The sequence below is a fragment of the Hyaena hyaena genome, unplaced genomic scaffold (assembly GCF_003009895.1).
Source record: "Hyaena hyaena isolate Hyena2069 unplaced genomic scaffold, ASM300989v1 scaffold_211, whole genome shotgun sequence".
Taxonomy (NCBI): Eukaryota; Metazoa; Chordata; class Mammalia; order Carnivora; family Hyaenidae; genus Hyaena; species Hyaena hyaena.
The window spans coordinates 1,598,617-1,625,932 of NW_024080847.1; the positions used below are offsets into that span (position 1 = coordinate 1,598,617).

General features: G+C 38.9%; 1 protein-coding gene across 1 annotated transcript in view; it reads right to left on the reverse strand.

The window, feature by feature from the left end:
- LOC120238725 (adenylate cyclase type 10-like) overlaps positions 1-27,316 on the reverse strand; it is a 50,180-nt gene that overhangs the window by 21,381 nt on the left and 1,483 nt on the right. The window contains exons 3-18 of the mRNA XM_039242668.1: positions 23,573-23,611; positions 22,597-22,740; positions 14,186-14,391; positions 13,835-13,925; positions 13,657-13,745; positions 12,864-13,055; positions 12,074-12,195; positions 7,657-7,733; positions 7,368-7,557; positions 6,838-6,893; positions 5,942-6,095; positions 5,590-5,779; positions 4,351-4,437; positions 2,833-3,104; positions 1,944-2,077; positions 1,195-1,320 (exon numbers count right to left, since the gene is read on the reverse strand). Of these exons, the coding sequence (XP_039098599.1) occupies positions 1,195-1,320; positions 1,944-2,077; positions 2,833-3,104; positions 4,351-4,437; positions 5,590-5,779; positions 5,942-6,095; positions 6,838-6,893; positions 7,368-7,557; positions 7,657-7,733; positions 12,074-12,195; positions 12,864-13,055; positions 13,657-13,745; positions 13,835-13,925; positions 14,186-14,391; positions 22,597-22,740; positions 23,573-23,611 (2,169 nt within the window). The remainder of the gene's footprint in view (positions 1-1,194; positions 1,321-1,943; positions 2,078-2,832; positions 3,105-4,350; positions 4,438-5,589; positions 5,780-5,941; positions 6,096-6,837; positions 6,894-7,367; positions 7,558-7,656; positions 7,734-12,073; positions 12,196-12,863; positions 13,056-13,656; positions 13,746-13,834; positions 13,926-14,185; positions 14,392-22,596; positions 22,741-23,572; positions 23,612-27,316) is intronic.

The following is a 27,316-nucleotide window of genomic DNA, read 5'->3' on the forward strand; positions in this document are numbered from 1 at the left end:
TAAACTATCCTTGAGGCTCCAGAAAATAGCAGTAGAAACTGCTGTGAGGACTTCCATTAAGGAAAACCACCTGATGCTGTGTTTTCTGACCAGTATGCTTCTAAGTTAGTAAAGCCAATGCCAAGGAAGGCTGTTGTAGTTGTAGGAGTGTGAACTATCAAGATGGACTACAGACAGCAGAGTGCTAGCTAACATTCATTGAATATATATATATATTCATAGCTATATATATATATATATATATAGCTAACATTCATTGAATATCTATTATGTATAATGATTTATTTCATTTAATCATCAACTAACCCCTTAAGATAGGGGATATCATTATCCTCACTGGAGTGATGAGAAGACTAAGGCTTAGATAAGTTTATCTGAGGATTCATAGCCAGAAAGCAGAAGAGCCAGCGGTACCCAGGTTTTTCTGACACCAGAACCTTGGCTCTTAACTAACCAACAAGGTGTTCTGTATCGCTGTTTCATATGCATGTCTTATATTCTCAAGATCATACTGGACTTGAAGTCAGCCTTATTTATCATAATATTCCCAAAGAGTGCTTCATATGGTACCCTGACCACGAGACACTTGAATAGAGCATGAAATAAACCCAATCTCCTCATTTCTAAGAAGAAGAACATCCCCCGTCTGACTATGCCTACTCAAGTCTGATGGCTTCTTCATTCTTTATCTCAGCAGTCAGTATAAACTTACTTTGCACTTCTGATTAAACTCCTGCTATGTGTATAACACTGTCTCTTCACTAGCACCATAGATTTTTAAAAATCGTGGCCACATTCTCTCCCTTGCTGACTGCCTCCTCCAGCACAGGAATATGCACGAAGGGAAACACAGGATATAATTTTTATCAAATAACTAGAAGACTTTCCTCGGTCATTAGCCCCAGGGAACAACAGGGCTAATGTATTTAAGTAAAATTTAAGTAAGTTTAAAATTTAAGTAAAATACTACGCAATTTCTTTTAAATTTAAAAATTTAAAATTCAAGTAAAATACTACTCAAGTAGCATTACAAGTCTCTCAGGGCTCTTTGGGCAGTACCAGAACTTATTTCTAGAAGGCAGGTTTCTTTTTTTTTTTTTTTTAAGAAAAGAAATTCACATGACACTGAGAGACCTATATTCAATCAACCACCAAATTACCAAGTGCAATGACATCTGTTTTCAAGCGACCTGCCTTTTAATAACGGTGGGAGAAGCATGGTATCCAAGTTCACATCATCCTTGACTGTGCAGATATAAAGTTCCCAGTCCTCAGAGCCAGCAGGTGGAATGCTATATATAGTGGATTTCATGGCATTGGCTGCAGGGAAAGAAGACTATGACTGAGGAAAACACCACACCCAGTGACTGTAATTTTAAAGGCACAAAAATACAAGAATTTAGTCAAGAAACTAACAGGATGAAGGTAAAAGAGCATATGTTTAAAGTGGCTTACCCCACCCATCCTGTCTGTTCTCTGATTTTCTCTTAGAAACTAACAACACTTTCTGTATCATATGGTATCCAGCATTCTTCATTCTTCCTGTTTACCTTCTAGTAGCTCTCTCTTCTATTACATCACAGCCCTAGGATGCCTTTCCAGATTCACACATGCTTCTACCCCTTCCTCCTCTCCTACCCTCCTCCTTTCTCCCCCACCCCCAATCCATCCTTGTCATCAGTAATGTGCAATTCTCTATTGAACTCTTCTGTTCAGAAATCCTCTTCTCCTATCCCACCTCCTGGGCTGCTCAAAAAGGAAATATAATATAGTAGATTGATTGACTCCATTAAGCTCTCTGAGGCAGGCCAAGAAGGCTTATCTTCCTTATGATGTTAGCAGGGAACAGAATAGGCACATGTCTCACAAAGGTCTGGTGATGCCATGTCAAAGAATAAACTCCAGCAGCTGGACCAGAGTAGAACCCTGGAAACTAAGCTCACCTGAGAGGGTCTCCCACTTGCTGTTCTCCTCCTCTTTTTGGAGTTCATGAAAGAGCAGTATGTCTTTAGAGAGAAGGTCCTGGCATAAGACCTCACAGTAGAGGGGGTTTCCAAAGCACCTGTGGAGAAAGTAGCTGTAGAGAGGTAAGTAGGGGATTGCTGACTAAAGATGCCTACTTGAAGAGCACCAAAAGCAAGGGTATTTCATACTGAGGAATATTTCTTCTTTTGTTAAAGTCAGCTCTTGATGATGTATACTAACAGAGGTAAGCAGCAGCACAGAAATGTAAAAAAAAAAAAAAAATGATTATTTTGAAATGTATTTTAGGGGCACCTGGGTGGCTCATTCAGTTAAGCGTCCAACTTCAGCTCAAGTCATGATCTCATGGTTCGTAGGTTCAAGCCCCGCGTGGGGCTCTGTGCTGACAGCCAGCTCAGAGCCTGGAGCCTGTTTCAGATTCTGTGTCTCCCTCTCTCTCTGACCCTCCCCTGCTCACACTGTCTCTCTCTCTCAGAAATAAATAAAAAATATTAAAAAAAATTTTTTTTAATATATTTTAGCAGTAACTTTTCTAACTATTTTGTTTCTATTGCTGTTAAAAAGAATTAACATCCCCTTACCACAGAGCCCTAGAAAGTGGCCTGACCACATATAATTGACACGTTAAGCAAGCCATCCAAGTCCTGTCTTGTGACTACCTGGATGGATAACCCAGGGAAGTAGCCCTTTATTGGTTTACTAGGAGACTGAATATCCTTAAATCTGGTCTTAGGCCTCACTGCAGTTACTAATGCCATTTTCTCCCCCGACTGGTAATGAGCCCTCTCACTCATATTATGGCACTGGCTCTGCCCTTAATGGAGTGCCCAGCTAGTCCTAGCCACTCACATCTGCAGCTCTTGGGGGATGCTCACCACCCCCAGTTCCCAACATGCCATTCTCAACAGTGAGGTTGCTGCCAACTTCAAAATGGGCACCAGGACAGCTTGAGAGCTCTGCAGGAAATGCTGGGAACAGTGACACAGGGTGATGGTAGGGGTCAATGTCATCACCATGATGATGGGCACAGAGGAGAGCAATGTTTCCAAAAACTCCCAGGAAGCTGCATCCATATATTGGGCTTCGTCAATGAGGAAAATCAGTGGTTTTTCCCTCACTGCCTGAAAATAACAGCAAAGAAACAATGACAACCTCTGATTAGAAAGGAAGTCACCTGATTTTCAAATTTCACCATGAATTTCCCAACAGCAGTATAAATAAAATGTTAATGCATGTCGGGGTTTTCAGAATGAAATGTGTCCTAAGTCCAGGTAACATTTTACTTTACAAATATAAAATATAGCCACTATATCTAATTTCTAAAGAAATGTGCTGAGTTTCTTTGGACAGGAAAATACTGTAACTGAAAAACAAACTAAACATAAAATATTCTCCAAATCAAACTTGAAGCTTTCAAATATTTCATTTTGGCAAAGGCTTCAGACTGTATGGGAATTCATAAGACTTTATATCCATAATTTCCAAACCAGGCTGCACATAGAATTCTCTGAATGCTTGTTAAAACTACCAATCACCAGGCCCCACTTTAAAAAAACATACTCATTTTTATCCACATTCTCCACGCCCCTGCTGCAGCAAGTAAGGAGTTTACTGTAATACTTTTGTTTGTATTGTGTTCTTATAAAATGTGCATCATTGTTTTGTCAAGTAAACTGTTTTTATGTAAATGCTACTGTATTACAGATGTCATTATTTCTCTCCTTTTACTAAGGATTATTTTCTGAGATTAAACGAGATTGGGCGCATTCAGGGTGGTATGGCCGTAGACTACTAAGGATTATTTTTAAGACTACTCTGTGTTGCAATGTTTTCATCTATTCCCTTACTTCTACGCTTCTGCATTATACTCCACTGTGTTCATCCATGAGCTCAGGCCAACACCTCCCTCACCTCCACAACCACTGCCGTGAGCACACTCCCTGGGACACAGATCCATGAGGGGAAGCGCTAGGTCTAACGGATGCATGTTATTAAAATTTAACTAGTTACTTCTAGATTGCTTTCCAGAATGACTGTATCAGTTTCTGCTCATAGAGATTCTGACTCTGTAATCTGGGTTAAGGATTGAGTGTATTTGTAATGAAGAGGAGGTAAAACAGCTATCTACTTGCATTTAGAAACCACTGTTTTAAAAATAAGTTAGTAAAATCTCATTAAGAAACAAGGATCAAGGAAGAGCAAAGACTTTTCCTTGTATGCTGTGCAACAGGATTGATTAAAGGTTAAAGATAGATACCAACAATGAAGATATCAACAAATAGGCAGGCCTAAGTCAAGGTGTGCTATGGATAAAGTAGTTCCATCTCCACATAGTAAGAGTTAATGGTATGTAGCAAAAGTACCCACCTCCTGAAGCACTTGAGAAAAACACGCCTTAACCTTCTTTTGTCTGGTCAGGTCATCCATGTGTGAAACTTTGGAGGATAAGGGAAACTAACCAGGAAAATTATTCATATGTTAGCATTCGCAATGACAATCTAATAAAAATATACAGGTTCTCCAAAGGGAACAGAAAACAATTCTATCTTGAGTGAGAATGGGTTTCTTCTATTGGACTGGGCATAGGGACACAAATGCCAATCCAACACCAATATTTACTTCAAAGAGTGAGATGGAAAATCCACTGGCAGTTTTGGAGAGATAGCTCCTTTCCATACCCAGACTCCGGCAAAACCTTAAAGAGTCATGACTAAGAACTAAAGGGACAGGTTGGACTTAGGGATGTCCCTTTGGACAGCTCCAGTAGCCCAGTTATTCCAAGTACACCAGAATGAATGAGTGCATGAGACTTATCAGAAAGAACTGCAATGAATATCTCCTAACACAGTGCTAGGCCTAGGCACATGAGTTACCATGGACTTGAGAGTCAAAGCTAGGTCATTCCTCTACCACTTTGGCAAGGGCGAGAGCCTTGAGTGAGGCCTAAGACAGGGCTATGCTAAGGGATTGGAGAAATTTTCATTTTCTCTATTTTCCATTAGATACAATGCCCTGTAGGTTTGGTAGATTAGGAGGAGTGATGGAGGATGAATAAGAATTGTACACCAGGGAACTCTTAGTCCACTCGCTCTTGGGTACCACATCAATCCTAGACCACTGGAAGCTTTTGAGATTCAGATGCTGCTTCAAGTGACATACTCCATGGTTACGGTTAAAGAACAAAACATTGTAACCAACTTAAGAACTTAAAATCGCTGGGGATGCTCAACTGGCCAGTATCACCCTGACAGATTTAGCACTCTCACATTTACACCATGATCTCTTATACTACCTCCTTTAAAATGAATGTACAAATCATATAAAGTACTATAATCATCATTTCACAGGTGAAAAAATTTAGCTCAGGCTAAGTGATTTATGCCATGACATATGATTAGCAAGTACTGGAGTCAGTCCTAGAATCTACTCTCTTCAAAAAAGAGAAAGCCTGGATTTGGTGTCAAAGGGATTTCAAATCTCAATCCTGCCACCGCTAACTATATGTTCTTAAGCTATACAGATATGACCAAAGGGCATTAGATTAGAAAACAATCCTGAGTTGAACTATCTATCAAAAATAACATCAATAATCCAATTCAGCATTACCTTCACAAAGAAGAGGTCATTAAAAAGGCAATGAAGAGGTTCCTCCACCATCCCACGGAGCTGTTTGTGTAGGCACTCTTGGCGGTAAGTGGCTGGACATGTGTCAATCTCAAAGAAGATGGCCATGAGGGTCTGGATGGCATAGAAGCACTGCTTGAAATCTGCTTCCTTCAGCTTCAATGGCAATACCCTGGTGAATGTCACTATGGTCACTGGGAATCCCTTGACCCACAGAGAGGTTACTCACTCCTCCAGCCCAAGGATGCTGAATCTAATGATACAAGAGTCTCACCAACAAGAGGAAGGAGCCTCAAGAGAAGCAGACACTAAGCCAGAAAGCAGGACTCTTTACCTGTGCCCTTCCTTCTGGGCCAGGAAGTTTATTTCAGCCAACAGCTGACTTTTGCCATAGCCTTTTCCACCTTCATACAAAACTGCTTGCCCCTTCTTCTGGTGCAAACATCCCTGCTGTGCCATGCGAAAGGCTTCCAGTTCTTTCTCTCGGTCTGTAGAGAGACAGGGAGGACCTACTACTCCTGTGCTCTAAATGTAGTAGATACTCTATATTTAATTTGCAAAGATAATTCTCAGAATGGCTTCTCCTCTAGAACCTTGGGCAGAATCCCATTCTTTGATAAGGCTTCACATCTCTTTCTATAAAATCAACTCAGGACTATACAGAAAAGTGTACCAGGCTTGGAGGTTTGCTCCAGAGTTTAAGTAACAACATTAAGAATAATTAGACATCACATAGACTTGGGAGCTACTACATACTCTTAGCTTTTTGTAAAAATTTCCATTATAACAATTTAGTCCTCAAAGTTGATCACTGCTATGTAAAGAAAAAAAAAACTAAGAGATACAAATTAAGACAAATGCAAAGCTAGGGAATACACAGTGTGGGACATAACAGTCTTGGTGCTCTCTTTCCTGTCTCATAATGAGGAAGTTCCCTCTAAAGATGGTCCACAACAAGCTGAGCAGACTCAACAGTTGAACTGTCTTACAAAGATTCTTACTAAATGTTAGTACATCTCAGGCACAGTGAGAAGACTCCACCTGAAGTGTAAACATTCAGCAAGGAAAAGAAATGGCAAGACAGCTTCAAACTGAACATAAATTCACTAAGAAGGCTGCTTTCTATTTTTTAAATACAGGCTTAGAAGCATTTCAGTCTTGCATTTTAAAAAAATGTTTAACCATCTATAGCTGAAATAAAAATGAACTAAGGTAGAATTGAAAACTCACCTAACAAAGGGTGATTTTTATTTCTCTCTCTGGCCAAATGTCTCTTCCCAAACATTCTGGGAAAAAGGACAAAGAGAAACGTGTCTATTAAGAATAGATTGGGATAGATAGACTATATATCTCTAAGTAGATAGAGAACAATTTGTGCTCATCAGCAAGTACCTTCAGATAAATGAAAAGGCCCCAAATTCTATATAAAAGAGTTATAAAAAAATAAAAATCTTTGGGGAGGAAGGGGAGAGTTATTGATTGTTCCAGGCTCAGAGAAGTAAATAAATTGTGAAGTACACAGAGAAAAGAACACCCAGATTGCAACCTACTGCATTCTCTTCCTGTTGGACAGCACTATAGAAGTTCACTGAGGAAATAACTAAGAGCTAAACAGAAAAGCTAAAGATCTCTTATGTCTCTTATTTGAGCAAGCCAGAACTAGAAGCATCTTTCTTTCTAGGTTCATACAAACACTGGTTATTCCTATACCCTGATTCTGTAAAAGAGATGAGAATAAACTATCACATAATGATACTCACATACATCTTCTATGGCCAAGGTATTCATACATCTTCCCTGGATTGGAGATGTTTTTCATCATTTTCTCTGGGAGCTTCTTGAAGTTGTAAGCAGGCAGCTTGGATCTTAGATATGTTACCTCATCACAGGACACCAAACCTGGATAAGCAGTTATCATTCTGGCCACAAGACTCACCTTTGGGCCAATAACTGTGTTAGGGAGACAGTAAAGGATAGAGAAATTTTGGGCCATCTCTTCCACAACCACACGCTAAGTCACAGAGGTAACAGACCAATGTCCTATTCTACCTGTATATTCGTGTCTTGCTACTGCCCCAATCACGCCACAGAATACGGGTCCACTGGTGATACTGATGGAAACAAGCCTGGGGACCGGAAAAGCAACAGTGGGTGAGTACACTCAGAAGCCTGCAAGTCAGGCACTCGATCTGTCACTCCTCAGATCAAGGTGTCTAGTTGTAGAGTTCAGAATAGAAAAGGCCAGAGACTGCTGTCAATCCACATCATATGATGTGTACAAAGTACAAAGAAACAAAATAGTCCCCATACTCAAGGAGCTTTAGTTGGGGAGCTAATATCAGCAGAAAGACTAAAAAAAAAAAAAAAAATACCTTAGATCTGTTAGATCGTTTTTGAAGTACTTTCAAATTGATTACCTCATCTGATCCTTTGAGGAGTAATAACAAATATGTGAGGAATGTAGGGCAAATATTTTAACCCCATTTGACAAACAGAAACAAAAAAACAAAAGCCAAAACTGAAGGAGCTAACTAACTTTCTTAGAGTCACATAGCAGAAGTCAATAGTAGAGTCAGAATGAGAATCCAGGCCTCCTGACTCCTAGACCAAGGTTATTTCCACTATACCATACTGCCTCAAATAAAATTCCAAAATTAAAAGTAGATCAACAGGTATCAGTACAGGGTTAATGGGTCAAATAATGCTAGAATGTCAGAGTAAAGGAATAACCAGAGGGTCAAGCTGTTGATGGAAGCCTTCCTGAAGCAAATTAGTCTTTGGGATATATTTTAAAAATGAGCAATATGTTTCCTCCCTCCCTCCCTCCCTCCCTTCCTTCCTTCCTTCCTCCCTCTTTCATTCACTCATTCATGCATGAATTCACTCATTCACAGGTTCATTCATTTAACAAGGACTGACAAGTACGTATAGTACCAAGTACTGGGCTAGGTATTTAAAATATCTTGCTCTCGAGGAGTTTAATGTTGGGCAGAGGGAGGGTGGTAGAAATTGAGGGAGGGAAAAGACAAATTTATAAGTTAGCAAGACAAATACTACATATTAGAGATCAGTACAGCAAATTAACAGCAAACAGAATGCATGTGTTAACTCACACTTCAGAGGTAGAAAAAGCACTCAGAAAGGAGAGGACATGGGGTTGGACTTTTAAGCTGAAGTACTGCCAAAGCAGGGCAGCAGCATTCCATCCAGTGGGGAAAGACAGACTCTGAAAAGCCTTCTGTGTTTGTGCAAAATGAAGCAGTTCAGGATGGCTACAGCACAGACGGTGTGCTTGGAGTAGGGAGAAGTGAAGGGAAAGTGGTGTTACCCAGGCCAGGGATGGGGAAGTACTAGAAATACGAGTTATTTAAAGAGGGGGTGGGGGCATATACTGTTCCAGGTGAAGCAAAGGCTCCAAGGTGGCAAATCCATACAGTAACAAGGGAATAATCAGATTTTCTTGATGTAAAAATTTCACGGGACAGATAAGATATGCAAGTGGTACAATGAGGCATAAATTAGTTTCAAGTTTAATCTACATGTATACCAATTTTAGTTGTTTGCAGAGGTATGAAAAGTGGCAACAACGCTAACATTGTCTCCTGCGCCACCAAAACTCTCCTGCTTTGCTCCAAGGACAGGACTGAGGACTCTTCACTGGGCCCATTGCTCAGGGTGAATAAGAGACACCCAAGACAAGATCCAGGCAGCTGGTTCTGCTGCCACAGCAAGAATAAGACTAAACATCTCCTGCTGTCTCACCAGGCTTCCTTGGTCTACCACGGAAGACCCTTCCTGCTTTCTCTAACTGTTCAACTCCTTCTCTTCTCAACCTGGTTCAAATGTTGCCTTTAAAGTCAAGATTTCTCTGTGACCTCTAAGAAAATTAACTCTGTCTTCCCAGAGTACTTTGCTGCAGCTCCTATATCATTTTATTCCTGCACTTACATCTCATGTTATTAAAGTTAGTTGTTTACTTAGTGAAGGAGGTAGTGTCTTATTTCTCTTTAAATCCACCACAACCAGCACAGTGCCTGGCTCAGAGTAGTGTGCAATGAATGCTTGTTGAATGAATGCATTTACGAATACGACAAACTCAGCTATTAACAAGGCTGTGAGAACAAAGCAAATAATACTTTTCTCACTTGGTCACTTCTCGTATCTTTCTACTGCACTTTAGAATTCCCCCTTGTTCTTCCTGGCAGTCTATGTTCCTTCTTCCTTTTTTAAAAGAGGTTCTTCACTGATGAAAAATACATTATTTATTCAGCATATACAGAGATGCATAAAGAGGTGCTGAAAAACAATAATGCTGAGATTCTGAGACTCACTGCCTGAGTCTCAAAAATACCCTGGAGAAACAGTCACAAGCCAGAAAAGCCCGATCAATCATAGGACTCAGATAATCCTCTTTCTTCTGTAAATGAACTGAAAACTGAAGGTATTTCCTAGTTTAGAAAGGGGAATTTAGAAGATGACCCGAGGTGAACAGGGTCACTGAAAAAGGAGACATGGAACATGGTTCTGGTGAGACTGATGTGACACGCAGAGGCAGGAGTAATAGTATCCGCTACCGATGACATCACACAGGCAACCCTGGAGGCTACAGCTCTACACTTGAATTTCGGGTGAAGAAGGCAAGCTTTAGCATCTTGTTAGTGCAGCATTTCCCAAAATATGCTCCTCAGAACATTCATTCTTCTGGATGTTTATAGGTCTTTCTGGAGAAAAGTGTTTGGTGATCAAGTAAATCTGGGAAGTGTTGATTAAAACAAAATATAACAAATTTCTTTATTATAAGCCTACCCTGAACCTTTGATGCTAATTTATATTGTGAACCTCAAAGAAGGAAATATAGTTTGCACCACTTCCCAAACATATTTGGCCATGAAAATCTTCTTTTCATGATTTATTAAGGAACTAGTGTTACTGAGATAGTAATTATTTTCAAGTAAAGAAACACTGACCTGGAAACTAGCTTTTAGGCTCTGGCACTGTCGAGCTATGTGGCTTTACCAACCATAACCTCTGGATCTTAGTTTCTGGATTCTTAGTTAAGAAGAGATTATCATCAGATAAACTCTCAGATTCTATCTAGCTCTTAAAATCTACTATATTCTAAAATACATAAGAGTGAAAACATAGAATATGGCCTAAGAAATGACTATCTCACTCAGGACTCTTGAAGGCCACAGGACAATATAAAATTCAAGAGCATAAGAGATCAGCACTGGAAGCAATGGCTCAGCACACCTATACTATAGAGATAAGTGGGAAGTGGGCTGTAAGTGGGATCTGCGGATCCCATCAATGTTAAAAGAAGTGCCAACTCATATCAGCCTTGGGCTAAGAGTTTAACTACCTATATGGAGCAACTTAAGTATCTTTCTTATTTGTAAAATAAAAAGTTGGGTCAGATAATTTCTAAGTTACTGTTCAGTACTAATATTCTATAAGAGTTTTACAGATATTATGATGCTTCCACAATGGTATCACATTAGTAATGTATGCTATGCCTTTGGAGAGTATTTGCATTTTATAAGAGGCAGCTGTGAGGTAATGAAAATGACACAGGATTTGAGGACAGAAGGCCTGGGTTTCATTACATGCTCTGCTATACGCTAGAAATTCCTCTTCTGTCTCCTTAGTTTCCTCATGTGTAAAAGAGGGATAAAAACGTTGGTAGCATATACTAAAATATCCTATAAGTGTTAAAGCACTATACAATTTTTATTCATCTTGAATAAACAGAGCAACAAATCTTGACATGATGTTAACATTAAAAATAACTGTTTTCAAATTCAAATCTCTTTATATATATACCTTCCTCAGAGCTTTCTATTGAAAAAAAAAAGTCATCTGAAAAATTCTAATCCACATTGTTATAGTGTGACTAGTGGGAAAATGGAATTTTCTTTACCTTCATTAAGGCAACGCTTTTGTAGAAGGTGGGAGGGTGGGGGTGGATATGGAGGTGGGAGATCAGTTCAGTGAGAATTAGTGGGAATAATAAGATTGAAAGCCAAGAAGGAGAGCGTTAACCAGCAGCGGTCCTTTCCTATATCCATAATGCCCCACAACTTCACTTCTCACATCTCCCCTCCTTGTAGATAGGCAGCCTTTGTTCTACATTCCCACCACATACAGATACATTGCTTGTATTACATTCATCTGCACATTGCTTGTCCCTTTGCAGTGTTCTTGAATCTTGCTAGGTGTATTTGGTTCCTCCCCCTCTTCCACGCCATTAGATGGCAACTTATCTTCATTTTCCCTGAGTATCTATATATAATTCTGTGCCTAATTTCTTAATAGATCTTATTTTCTGACTTCCCTTGGCATGTTCCCTTCCCTTTAGGCAGATTCTGGACACTCTCAACCCCTGCTACTTGTTACTCCCTCCTGCCCTGCCTGAAGAGCCCCATGGGGCCTGAGGAGCTCCTCTCTGCCCCACCTTCCTCCTCACTTGGTCTCAGCAAGAGTGTCCCAGGAGAAGCTGAAGATGGTGAAGGAGCTCTCCAGGGCATGTGCGCACTCATTGGGCTTCTTATCCCCAGGAAGGCCAAAAACACAGAGGAACATGCAGCCCTGGGACAGATGACAAAGAAGGAAAAGAGAAGTTTACCTGGGGAAAGACTATGGCTTGCCTCAACTGCACCAATTTCCCTGAATGAAGCCAGAGCCTTTATCCACTAGTATTCTATTAGGAATGATGAATTCTACAGGATTCATGAAATGGACACTCTGGGCCACATCAACATGGAGATTAAAAAAAGAAGAAATAAAATCTTGATTTAACTAACTATTCAAAGAACTGCAACTTAAAACACAAGAAAAATTGATGTCAAGAACTTTTCAAAAATTCCATTTCTACTATATGCCTTGAGCTAAGTCTACCCACATTTTATTCACCTGTAATGTCATGTATTATGATACTGCTCTTTTCCAAGCTCAATTATCAGAAATATCTGATTACATTTACTTTTAATAGAGCCAGAAAAATATTCTTTTGCTCTGACAAAAATTTTTCAACAATAATTGAATGAAAAAGGACATGGAAAGTAATTCTCAGGTACCCTTAAAATGAAATTAACTAGTACTTCCCATTCCTAAACTATCAGTTGAACATTCAATGTCATAAGCCTGTCACAAAAGAAAACTCAGGGAATCTGACTTACACATGTGTTATGTGAGATACAAGACTGTTATTCTTCCTTCACCTTCAATGCTGATGGGTCAAGTTTTCTTGTACTTACCTTCTCAAACATAAAGATCCGGCTCAGCTGGCCACCCCCTTTCTCTATGACTGTGGAGATGTATAGGGCAGCCTCCTGGATACGATGACACAAATGCAACATCCATGCTGACTTGTGGAACTCTAGCCTGACCAAAACCATAGTAACGGTACGAAATTCGGATACATACTCTATAGGCTGCCCTTCATCAATCTGCAAAGACACAGTGAGTTATAATGCCTGCATCTTCAACTCTCAGTATCATGTTCAGGCATTTAAATTCTATACTTCATAGTGAGTATGAGAAGATAACTTACAGATGTCAGACAAAAAGCTTAAAATTCAGGTTTGAGAGATATAGAGGATATACTAACCAGTGCACTTGGAATTAAAACTGACTTTAAACCTAATTCACTAATGATATCTGCCGGGATTTTATGTTTTCTTTTTATGAGTTTGATATGTCTATTCTATTAGTGATTATATCACTTACTAAGGGATTCACATAGATTCTATATACACAATCAGTCAACACATATTTACCACGCATATACTCTCTACCCTGTTTATAATGTACTAGCTTCTTGAAGGACAAATTGAAAAACAAATATGGTTTCCATTTTTAGAACTGAGAAATCTGAAGTGGTAAGACATGTCATCATAGTAATTGGTACAGACGGGAAATCTGTTGGCATTACAATGGAGAGCAGGAGACAAACTTGATCAGTATGAAAAGGTCATTATATATGAATATATACCTATTGACATAAACACACACATAGTCTACCCGGTGATTCAAGAACTAGAAAATAACCTTTTTCAAAAGGTTTTTCATTATGTGCTTCCGCAGGGTTTGTTCAAGTGCAGAGTCTGGATCCAAATCCAGGGCAGTCCTTAAAGTATCTGAGAAAAGGAAAACAACATGTCTCCAGCCATATGGAAAATTTACCTTTAAACTTTCGGGCTGGGGTAGAAAGGACCAAGTAACCTACCAGCACTCGTCCGGTAATGTGGCAGGTAATCGAGGCACTTGTCAAAATGCTCATCAAAATCAAACGGGTCAATGATCCGCATATCTCTTAACTACAGAAAGGAAACTGTTCAATCGTGTGCTCACCCACCAAATGGATCACCAACGGTCCCTTAACAGGGGGCCTGAGGATGCCATTTCCCTTGTTTATCACCTGTCTTTCCAGCCTCATTGTTCCGCTTTGTCTATCCTCCTGGGACAATACCCCCCACCTCCCTCCAATACGGAGCTCCAAGGGCCATCGGTTTGGTCAAGCCACGTGTGACCACCCCCAGGGCAGTGCCCTGTGCAGCGGGTGGGCCCAGCCTCCTACCTTCACAGCTTCATCCTCCCTCATGATTTCCACTTCAAACATGTACTGCTCACAGAGCTGCCAGCAGTTCCAGGACAAAACAATCTCATTAGCCTGGGCCAAACGTTGAGCTACTTGGACATCATCTACATCCCGCCCAATCACCAAGAGATACTGTCGCTGCTCATCTCCAATAATAACCTGGGAGATCCGACCTGCAGAAAGACCTATCCGGAAAAAAGGAGACGAGGGGTGAACAGCCAAACTCAAGTGGAAAACCATGCAAAGGGGTAGGGTCTGGAATCCTCACACTGCTCTAGGCATCAAGCCAATCTTGTTATTGCAGAAATACTGGGTGAACTTACCTTCAAAAATATTACCTTGCTCCAGATTTCCTTCTGTCTTAAGCACACCTAGAGACATTCAAACACGCCTGGGTTGTATGGGGGAAGAAGCAAGAGATTCTAGGTCTCTAAGAGTCTTCTCTTTAAATTGCTTTTGTAACAAACAGCGAGGTCCTGATGGCAGAGACCAAATGGTTATGCTCAGAAGCTGCTGCCACAGTGACCACGCCATCCCTCCTCAACATGTAATCAGGGCTAAGCGAGAAGACAACCAGTATTTTACCAGACTTGGGCTTTGTCATATACTTTTATTCTATCTTCTGTTTTTCTTACCCTAAGGCATTTCTTACTGCTAATATAGCTGAAAAACTGGCTTGCTTGCCAGGGCAAAAAGGACTGTATCCAAGTTAACTCTGCCCTTAGCTAAGTTATCCAATCTTTTCTCCCCCTTCTTTCCAAAATTTTATTTAAATTCTATAGTTAACATACAGTTCAATATTGCCCAATTTAAGCTAAAATCAAAGGGAAAATAATTTTAAAAGAATGGCAGAGACATATATGTTTGGCCAACATGGCTTAACAGGTTGTGAATTTATCATAATGCCTGGAACTAAGAAACTAGAAAAAACACACAAACCAACAGTCTTCAAGATACTGGACATCAGGCAATGAAGGACAATGATGCTTGAGAGATGGGAAATAAACAAGGTGAGTCCTCTGATATCCCAGCTTACTGCATCGAAGAGTTTCCAGGACATTTCAGGGTGGGGAAACCCAGGCATAGCCCAGAGTACTCTTCAAGTTAGGGAAACAGAGCTAAGAGTCTGAGGAGGTCAAGGTGGCTAGAGTTCACAGGGCATTGTGAGTACTGGAGAGAAGTGCAGAGAGAGAGAATTCCAGAGATCTTTACCAGGTCCCCCACAAGTCTTTAGCTGGGTACTAATGAGTGCACCAATGTGAGGAAACTACCTGAAACCAGGGACAAAACCACCTGAAGAGATTAGAAGGAACAATCCGCAATATCGCATGGGGCTGGCCTATTCTCACTGGCCATAGTGTCAAACATAGTAATTCACAGGAGATTTGGTACAGTGCAGTGATGGTAATTACTACCTAACATGTTTACACTGTGCCCCACCTGCTCTAGCCAGACCTGCCTCAGTCCTGGTGCTGTGGATCTCCTTGACCAGAAAACCCAGGCAATCCTTGCCAACACTGTGTCTCCTGACCTTCCATGGAGGATGCACACACCTTGTTAAGACTGCACACCCTGCCTTTGTGTGCTGTCCAGAGTACCCAGACCAGCTGGCCTCCGTAGCAGCTGTGTGTGCCCTGTGGAGGAGAAACAGTGCCACTAGTTAAAAGTGCACAGTCTGCCCACTACTTTCAAGAGTAAGAGATATAGCTGACTTTCCTAACACACCGAAACAGACACAGATAGGCAAAATGAGAGGAGAGAGGAATATGGCACAAATGAAAGAATTGGACAAAATCACAGCAAGAGACCTAAGTGAAATGGATATTAAGTAACATAGCTGACAGAGAATTTAAAGTAATGATCATAAAGATACTGGACTCAAGAAAAGAGTGGAGAACATCAGTGAGACCCTTAAGGAAGAGGCAGAAACATAAAAAAGAACCAATCAGAGATGAAAAACACAATAGATGAAATTAAAAATAAACTTGATAGAATAAACAGCAGTCTGGAAGAAGCAGAGGAGCAAAGGAGGAATGGAAAGTAATCACACAGGAAAAATGAGAGAAAAAAGAATTATGCAAAACTGAGCATAGCCATAAGGGAACTCAGTGACTCCATCAAGTGTAATAATATTTGCATTTAGGGATTCCAGGAGAAGAGAGAGAAAAGACAGCAGAAAATTTATGCGAAGAAACAGTAGCTGAAAACTTTCCTAATCTGGGTAAGGAAACAGATAGCTAGATCCAGGAGTTACAGATCCCCCAACAAAACCAACCAAAGTTATTTAGATAGATAGTAATCAAAACGCCAGGAGGCACAGAGATCCCCCAACAATATCAACCAAAGTTAGATAGTAATCAAAATGCCAAAAAGTAATGATAAAGAAAAAAAATAAGCAGCAAGAGAAAAGAAGACAGTTACATATAAGAAAAATTTCCCCCCATAAGGCTACTAGTGGGTTTTTTCAGCAGAAACTTTGCAAGCTGGAAGGGAATGGCATGATATATTCAAAGTGCTGAAAGGGAAAAATCTATAGTTAAGAATACTCTATCCATCAAGGCTAGCACTGAGAATAGGAGAGATAAAGAGTTTCTCAGACAAACAAAAACTAAAAGAGTTCTGACCACTAAATCAGTCCTACAAGAAATATTCCTTTAGGGGATTCTGTGAGTGGAGAGGAAAGACCATAAATGAGAGTATGAAAAGGAAGAAACACAAAAGCAGTAAACATAGGTATTTCTGTAAAAAAAAAAATCAAAGGATTCACAAAATAAAAGAATGTAAAATATGACACCATAAATCTAAAACATGGAGGGGAGAGAAGTAGAGAGTAGGTTTGAACTTAGGTTCAACTTAACTTAATGTAGACTGCTATATGCAGAAGATGTTATATATAAGCCTAATGGTAACCATAGATCAAAAGCCACTAACAGATATGCAGAGAATAAAGAGAAGGGAATCCAAAACATATCACTAAAGAAAACCAGCAAACTATGAAAGAGAGAAAGACAGGTAAGGATCAGAGAAAAACTACAAAAATGACAACAAGTAACAAAATGGCAATAAATACATATCTATCAATAATAACTCTAAATGTAAATGGAATAAATACTCCAATCAAAAGACACAGGATAACAAAGTGGATTAAAAAAAACAAGACCAATCATATGCTGCCGTATGCAGAGACTCATTTCAGACCAAAAGACACCTGCAGATCTAAAGTGAGGGGAAGGAGAAATATTTATCGCGTAAAAATGCATGACAAAATAAAGTTTGGAGTAGCAATACTTATACTGGACAAAATAGACATAAAATAAAGACTGTAACAAGACAAAGAAGGACACTATATAATAATAAAGGGATAATCCAGTAAGAAGATATAACAATTATAAATATTTATGCACACAAGATGGGAGCACCCAAATACTTTAAACAATTAGCAACAAAAAGAAAGGAACTAATCAATAATAATACAATAGTAGGAGACTTTAACACCACATTTACATCAATGGACAGATCATCAACAAGGAAACAATGGTTTTTAATGACACACTGGAGTAAATGGAGTTAACAGATATATTCAAAACACTACATTCTAAAACAGCAAAATACACATTCTTTTCTAGTACACGTGAACATTCTCCAGAACAGATAACATATTAGGCCACAAAACAGGCCTCAACAAGTTCAAGAACACTGAAGTTATATCAAACACCTTTTCTGACCACAACGCTGTGAAAATACAAGTCAACCACAAGAAAAAAATCTGTAAAGACTACAAATACATGTAGGTTAAATCACATGCTACTAAACAATGAATGGGTGAACCAAAGAATCAAAGAAGAAATAAAAAAGTACATGGAAACAAATGAAAATGAAAACACAACAGTCCAAAACCTCTGGGATGCAGCAAAAGCAGTTCAGTTCTAAGAGGAAAGTTTATAGCGATACAGGCCTAGCTCAAGAAGCATGGAAAATATCAAATAAGCAACATAACTTTACATGTAAAGGAGATAGAAGAATAACAAACAAAAACCAAAACCAGCAGAAGGAAATAATGAAGATTAGAGCAGAAATAAATGATATACAAACTAAAAAACAATAGAACAGATCAATGAAACCAGGAGATGTTTCTTTGAAAAGATCAACAAAATTAATAACTCTCTAGCCAGACTCATCCCCCAAAAGAGAGAGAAAGAGAGAGCACTCAAATAAACAAAATCACAAATGAAAGAAGAGACATAATAACCAACACTACACTCTATACAACACTATAATTACAATTAAAAGAGAATATTATGAAAACTATATGCAAAAAGATTGGAAAACCTAAAGAAATGAATAAATTCCTAGAAATATATAACCTACTAAAGCTGAAGCAGGAAGAAATAGAAAATTTGAACAGATTCATAACCAGAAAAGAAATTGAATCAGTAATCAAAAAGCTCCCCAAAACAAACATCCAGGACAAGACGTCTTCATAGAGGAATTCGAACCAAACATTTAAAGAAGAGTTAATTCATATCCTTTTCAAACTACTCCAAAAAATAGGAGATGAAAAACCTCCAAATTCATTTTATGAGGCCAGTATCGCTGTGATACCACAACCAGATAAAAACAGCACACACACACACACACACACACACACACACACACACACAAAGAAAAGAAAAGAAAAAAGAAAAAAAGAAAGAAAGAAAAGAAAACTACAGGCCAATATCTCTGATGAATATAGATGTGAAAATCCTCAACAAAATAAAGTACTCAACAATACAGTTGAAAAATCGTTCACCACAGGGGCGCCTGGTTAAGCGTCCGACTTCGGCTCAGGTCATGATCTCGCGGTTCGTGGGTTCGAGCCCCGCATCAGGCTCTGTGCTGACAGCTAGATCAGAGCCTGGAACCTGCTTCAGATTCTGTGTCTCCCTCTTTCTCTGACCTTCCCCTGCTCACACTGTTTCTCTGTCTCTCAGAAATAAATAAAACATTAAAAAAAAAGAAAAATCATTCACCCAATCAAATGGGATTTATTCTCTGGATGGAAGGGTGGTTCAATATTTGCATCACATAGGTAAGAGAAAGGATAAAAACCACATGATCATTTCAATAGACCAAGAAAAAGCATTTGACAAAGTACAACATCAATTCATGATAAAAGCCTTCAACAATGTAGGTTTAAAGGGAATATACACTAACATAATAAAGGCCATATATAAAAACCTCACAGCTAACATAATCCTTCATGGGGAAAAACTGAGAGCTTTTCCCCTAAGGTCAGGAACAAGTCAAAAATGTACATTCTCCCCACTTTTATTCAACATAGCACTGAAAGTCCTAGCCACAGCAATCAGACAACAAAAAGGAATAAAAGGCATCCAAATTGGTATGGAAGAAGTAAAACTTTCATTATTTGCAGATGACATGATACTATAAACACTCCACCAAAAAACTGTGAGAACTGATAAATGAATTCAGTAAAGTCACAGGACACAAAATTAATGTGCAGATATCTGTTGCATTTCTATACACTAATAATAGAGTTGAAAGAGAAATTAAGAAAACAATCGCATTTACAACTGTACCAAAAATAAGATACCTAGGAATAAATCTAACCAAAAAGGTGAAAGACCTATACTCTGAAAACTATGAAACACTGATGAAAGAAACTGAAGGCTACACAAAGAAATGGAAAGACATTCCATGCTCATGAATTAGAAAAACAAATATTGTTAAAATGTTTATACTACCCAAAGCAATCTACAGATTTAATGCAATCCCTATCAAAATACTAAGATCATTTTTTTCAGAGCTAGAACAAACAATTCTAAAATTTATGGAATCACAAAAAACCCTGAATCTAAAAGCAATTTTCAAAAAGAAAAGCAAAGCTAGAGGGATCATGATTCCAGGCTTCAATTATATCACAAAGCTGTAGTAATTAAAACAGTATGGTACTGGCACACAAACAGACAGATCGATGGAACACAACAGAAAAGCCAGAAATAAACCCACTTATACAGTCAATTAATCTTTGACAAAACATGGAAAAATATCCATTGGGAGAGACAGTCTCTTCAACAAATGGTGCTGGGAAACCTGGACAGCTCCATGAAAAAAAATGAAATTGGACCACTTTCTTATACCACACACAAAAACAAACTAATTAAAGACTTAAATGTGAGACCTGAAACCACAAAAATCTTAGAAGAAAGTACAGGCAGTAATGTCTCTGACTTTGGCCATAGCAACATTTTTCCAGATACGTCTCCTGAGGCAAAGAAAACAAAAGCAAAAACTACTGAGACTACATCAAAATAAAAATCTGCACAGTGAGGGGTGCCTGTGTGGCTCAGTTGGTTAAGCGTCCAACTTTGGCTCAGGGCATGATCTCATGGTTCATGGGTTCGAGCCCCACGTTGACTGTCAGCTCAGAGCCTGGAGCCTGTTTCAGATTCTGTGTCTCCCTCTCTCTCTGACCCTCCCCTGCTCACGCTCTCTCTCTCTCTCTCTCTCAGAAATAAATAAAAACATTAAAAACTTAAAAAAAAAATCTTCACAGTGAAGGAAACAATCAACAAAACTAAAAGCAATCTACTGAATGGGAGAAGATATTTGCAAATAACATATCTGCTAAAAGGGTTAGTATCTAAAATATATAAATAACTTATACAACTCAACACACACACATAAATAATCCAATTTAAAAAATGTGCAAAAGACATGAACAGACATTTCTCCAAAGAAGACATATAGATGGTCAACAGACACATGAAAAGATGTTCAATATCACTCACCATCAGGGAAATGCAAATCAAAACTACGAGGTATCACCTCACACCTGTCAAAATAGCTATACTTAAAAACACAAGAAACAAGTGTTGGTGAGGATAGGGAGAAAAAGGAACCCTCCTGTACTGTTGGTGGGAATGAAGGCAAACTGGTGTAGCCACTCTGGAAAACAGTATGGAGGTTAAAAATAAACTACCCTACCATCCAGTAATTGCACTACTGGGTATTTACCCAAATAATACAAAAACACTAGTTCAAAGGTCTACTTGTACCTCTATGTTTATAGTAGCATTATCTACAATAGCCAAATTATCGAAGCAGCCCAAGTACCCATCAATAGTTGAATGGATAAAGAAGATATGGTATATATAGACAATGGAATATTATGTAGCCATTAAAAGAATGAAATTTGCCATTTGCAATGACATGGACAGAGCTAAGAGTATAATGTTAAGCAAAATAAGTCAGAAAAAGACAAATACCATATGATTTCACTCATATGTGGAATTTAATAAAACAAAACGAGTAGGCAAAAGAAAAAAGAGAGAGAGAGAGAGACAAATCAAAGAACAGATTCAACTATAGAGAACAAACTGATGGCATTCAGAAGAGTGGTGGGGGTAGGGGGATGGGTTAAAGAGGTGATGAGGATTAAGGAGTGCACTTGTGATGAGCACTGGATGATGTATGGAATTACTGAATCACTGTATTGTACACTTGAAACAAATATAACACTGTGTGTTAATTATACTGGAATTAAAATTAAATTCTTGATTTCACCTACATGCCTATCTACACTATTTTCCTCTCATTTCTCATATATCTTTCCAGTGTTTCCTTATACAAATATGAACAAACGAGAAAAATTCTTATTTTTCATCTTTATACAAAAGGTAGCATACCAGACAAAGTGCTTTGCATTTTGCTTTTTCTCAACTATATTTTTAAGACATTGCTATATCAGAATATCTTTTTTTAAATCTGCAAAAATGCTCATTGACTAGACATATTGTTTTTATTTAATCAGTCTCCTGTAGATCGGTTTCAATCTTTTATTACAAAACATATTGCAATCAACAATCTTGTATATATAACATTTTATACATACTCAAGTATACCTGTAGGATAAATATTCAGAAGTGGGACTGCTGGGTTGAAGAATAATGCATTTGTAATCTTGACAGAGATTACTGAATTATTCTTCATAGAAGTTGTACTGCTGTTGACTCCCACCAGCAATGTATGAGAATGTTTATTCTTCATTGACTTATCAACAGTGTGTTCAGCATCTGAATTTTTGTGTATCTATAGGTGAGAAATAATCTCAATGTACTTTCAATTGGCATTTTCTTATTATGAAATTGAACATCTTTTCACATTTTAAAAGATGTAATTGTCTACCTACTATCAATTCATGTCCTTTGCCATTTTCTCTTAAAATGTTAGTTCCATTGATTTCTACGCATTCCATTTCTAATAGTCACCCTTTGTGTACATGATATAAGCTGCAAATATTTTTTGCCAGGTTGTCATTTATAATTGGAAATTTTTATAGTTTTTTGTTTGTTTGTTTTATTGAGCACTCTTTTAATAGCTACTACCTATCTTAAGCTGCAGGTCCTGGCCTTCTCTGGTATGATAGATCCCAAATTTTTCCTGTATCTCCAGACTGCATTTTGCCACCAAGGTAATGATGTCACTCAGTTGATTCTGTTTCACCGTCCAGAGTGCCAGGAGCACATTCCCTGCAGAGACAGAAGACAGGCTAACAGGGATCGAATATCTGGGTTCACCTGATCTGGGCAGGGCCCCCAGTTATGCAGAAGATATCATATAAGGTGTTAGGCGAGGTTTCTTGGACCTGTACATTATGCTTGGTTACAATACTGCCTTAGAACCTCAAAGTCACTCATCATACAACATGACTAGGCAGAAGCTGAAATGTTCCTAACGTTTAAGAATATTTTTCTTAAATATTAGAAATATTAGAGGGAAGAACCTTTTCCTAAAGCATACTTTTCTCAAATATTAGAAATATTAAAGGGAAGAATCTTCCTCCACCAGTGTACTAATAGAAAGGGAGGGGTACTAGCTAAGAGGTTCATAAAGTACAGGTTCATGTTCAAATCTAATTTCAAGGGTAGTTTAGTTAAGTTTAAATAAAAAAAAGGCCAACTCTTTGACATATAGCTCTTAATGACCCAAGAGTTCTCTAGACAGGAGATCTAAGAGTTCTCCAGATAGGAGATTTTGACTCCTCCCTATCTTACTTACAGCTTCTGCTCTTGATGACTAAGTTTCTCATTAATTTTCTTACGAATGCTTTATAGGAACTTTTCTGTCACCCAATCTAAGCAAATTGCAAGGCACATATGAACTTAATACGGGCAAGGCTTTTTCATTAGACTGGGAAAACCTCTGAGGCACAAACTGTGTTGTCCTCATCTTTGTTTCCCCAGGACCTAGTACATATTAGATAATCAAACGATGCGGAATAAAAAAAATATGTCAAATTCCACCTACATGCAGTCTTCCTCACTTACAGTCCTTTAAATTTTCAGAAAAACTGAAAAATACCTGTGATATTTAGGATATCTCCTCCAAAACACAGCACGTCTGAAATCAAGTAAAGGAGAGAGAGGGAAATGCATCAAAATCAGATATATTAGGGGCACCTGGTCTTGATTTCGGCTCAGGTCATGAGCTCATGGTTTGTGAGTTTGAGGCCTGAGTCCAGTTCCACGGTTGGCAGTGCAGAGCCTGTTTGGGATTCTCTGTCTCCCTCTCTCTCTGTCTCTCTCAAAATAAATAAACTTAAAAAAGAATCACATATATTAGAGCATGGCAGAATCATACATGATCAAAAGAATGGACTACTGAGTTTCTCCTCATATCTTCTCTGGTCTATCTGTTCACTGGAAGGCACAGACTCTTTCCTTTCCCTTAGTTTTCTCCCCAAATCTGCCTGTTTCTATATCCATCTTGTTTTCTCCCCAAATCTGCCTGTTTCTATATCCATCTTCTTGAAAACGAAAGAACTACTCCGTTCTCTTCAAAGCCTCCCCATTTGTGGTTGGATGCTAGCCCCTCCCATCCGTTCAAGAACTTCACTCCCTTATCTTCTCTACTGAATCATTCCTCGTAGTATCTTTAAAAACAAACCCAAAATATAACAAAAGTTAACTGACCTATCCTTGATCCTACTTTCTTCTCTTGCTATTAGCTCAATTTTCCTGCTACATTCCCAACAAAAAAGATTCTCACAAGAGTTGGCCATATACAATTTGCTCCTCACATCCTATTCACCCTTTTTTCTCTATCATTCTCTCAGCATTCTCTGACTTCCAAATCCATCACATCACTAAAATGGTCAAGATCATCAATAGCATTCATCTTACAAAAGTCAATATTTTTCTCACATCACACTGTACTTTATACCTTTCATTTCCAACCTAGCCAGCCGCCGTCCTCTTCCCCTGGAGCCTCTACTTTTTTGGTTCAGGAACACGACAGTATCCTACCTAACTGGCTGCTTTACAGTTTCTTTTGTAGGTTTGTGCTCTTCAATCATAATCTATCTGGTCAAGTCCCTCGAGCCTCAGTCTTAAGCTCTTTCTCTTTATTTACACTCATCTCATGTGGACGTAAGCAGTTCTTAATTTTAAGTAACATCTTTATGCCATCAGCTCACTTTTTGTCTCTAAAAGATCTATTCTCTGAGCTCCAGTCTCAATCATGGCTACTGACTTCATTTTTCCATTTGAATGCCTTATTGACATCTCAGACTCAATATATTCAAAACAGAATGCTTGATTTTCTTTCTCAAAGCCCAGTCTTGCCCATCTTGGTTAAGTGACACCACCGTTAATTCATTATGAAAGCTAAAAACTTTAGAGTCGCTTTCCTCACTACTTCCCACTACTTCCCAATATATCAGCAAACCCTGTTGTTGAACCTGCAAAACACATTTCAAATCAATTCATCTCCTTACAGCTCCTCTGCCTTATCTCTACACCAATGGTTTCAACCTTGGCTTCAACATTGGAATAGCCTGTAAAACTGAAAAAAAAAAAAAAAAATCCTTATTCCTGGGCCTACCCTCAAGGTATTCTGATTGGTCTGGGGCAAAGCCTAGACCTCAGGATTTTTAAAAATTTTTTACTTTGATTTTTTTAATAGTTTATTGTCAAGTTGGTTTCCATACAACACCCAGTGCTCATCCCCACAAGTGCCCTCCTCCATGCGCATCTCCCCCCTCCCCCCCCCCCCACCCATCAGTCCTCAGTTTGTTCTCAAAATTCAAGAGTCTCTCATGGTTTGCCTCTCTCCCTCTCCCCGTTTCCCCCCTTCTTCTCCCCCACAGTCCTTTGTTAATTTCCTCCTAATCCTCCTATACATGCAAACATATATTTGTCCTTCTCTGCCTGACTTATTTCGCTCAGCATAACACCCTCAAGGTCCATCCATGTTGCTACACATGGCCAGATTTCATTCTTTCTCATTGCCATGTAGTATTCCATCATATAGATAAACCACATCTTCTTGATCCATTCGTTCGTTGATGGACACTTAGACTCTTTCCATGTTTTGGCTATTGTTGAGAGTGCTGCTATGAACATTGGGGTACACGTGCCCCTATGCATCAGCACTCTGGATCCCTTGGGTAAATTCCTAGCAGTGCTACTGCTGGGTCATAGGGGAGTTCTATTGTTGATTTTTTGAGGAACCTCCACACTGTTTTCCAGAGGGGCTGTACCAGTTTACATTCCCACCAACAGTGTAGGAGGGTGCCCATTTCTCCACATCCTCGCCAGCATCTAGAGTCCTCTGATTTACTCATTGTAGCCACTCTGACTGATGTGTAGACCTCAGGATTTTTAAAAGCACCCCCAAGTGGTTATCTAATGTGCTGCCAAGGTTGAGAACCACCATCCTAGACCAAATTGCCACCATCTCTCCACAGCTGGTACAACTGCCTCTTCCAGTTTCCATTCTTACCACCTACCCTGCATCAGCTCCCTATAATCCAATCTCCATGAGACAGTTAAAATGAGCTTTAAAAAATGTGTGTCAGATCACATCACCACCTTGCCAGAACCTTTCAACAGTTTCTCTTTGTACAAAAATATATAATCCCAAGTCGTTATGGTCTACAGAACTCAATGATCTCCAATCTTACCTCAAGCCACTCTCCTCCCTTTGAGCTATGCTCTAGCCACACTGGCCTTTAGTTCCTAGAACACAGCAAGCTTCCTACCATCTCAGAAGCTTTACACTTGGCTTTCTTCTGCCTGAAGTGCTTTACCCTTTGTTCTTGACAAGGTGTTCCTCTCAATCCTTTGTGTCTCAGCTTAAACACCTTCTCAGAGGAGGCTCCTATAACCACCCTACCTAACAGAAAATCTCTCACTGTACAATTTTACCATTTCACCCTACTTATTTCCCTCGCAAAATACATAATCTATAGTTATCTTGTTTACTTATTATTTGTCTCTCCCACTAACATGGAAATTCCAAGAGGACAGGTACCATGTCTTATTTTCCCCTGTATTTCTAGTAACCAGCAGTTCCTGGTGTTATAATACATACATAATATGTAATTTCTATCTCTCCCTTTCATCTAAACCTGATGAGAAAAACTTAAGACCTTTTGTAAATGTTCCTCAGGGGTAAGGGGTGAGTGAAACAGACAAGTTCCTAAAGGAGATGCTACAAAGTAAGTACTCTGGTGAAATCTCAGAATTATAGATGTGACTGTATGGGTACTATCAGTAAAGGAAGGGAATATTATATAAGTACTAAAGGACTAGAGTAATTTCTGTTGGGCAGGTCTAATTAAGCCTGAAAGCTCTTCAAGGGTAGGTTTTTGCAAACCTGCTCCTTTCAGTGTATATTACAGAATATGTACTCAACATGTTTTACTGCACATGTAAGGAGCTGTTTTTTTTTTTTCTCCCAGATTAGGCAATTTTCCACAAACTTAATATATGGCAGGAAATGAAGAAGATACTCATTCCTACTTCACAGGATCAAAATGTAACAGTAAAATGGGAAGGTGTTTCGTGAATTACATCTGCTATAAACATATGGGGCACACTGCATTATTGTTAGAAGACACAACCAGAGGAATACTTTATTTTGAAATAAAATATAAACAGCAAAGTAAAACTTAAAATTCATTTGTGGATCAGGAGAAACTTAACAGAAGACTATGGGGGAAGGGAAGGGGAAAAATAGTTACAGAGAGGGAGGGAGGCAAACCATAAGAGACTCTTAAATACTGAGAACTGAGAGTTGATGGGGAGTGGGGGAGAGGGGAAA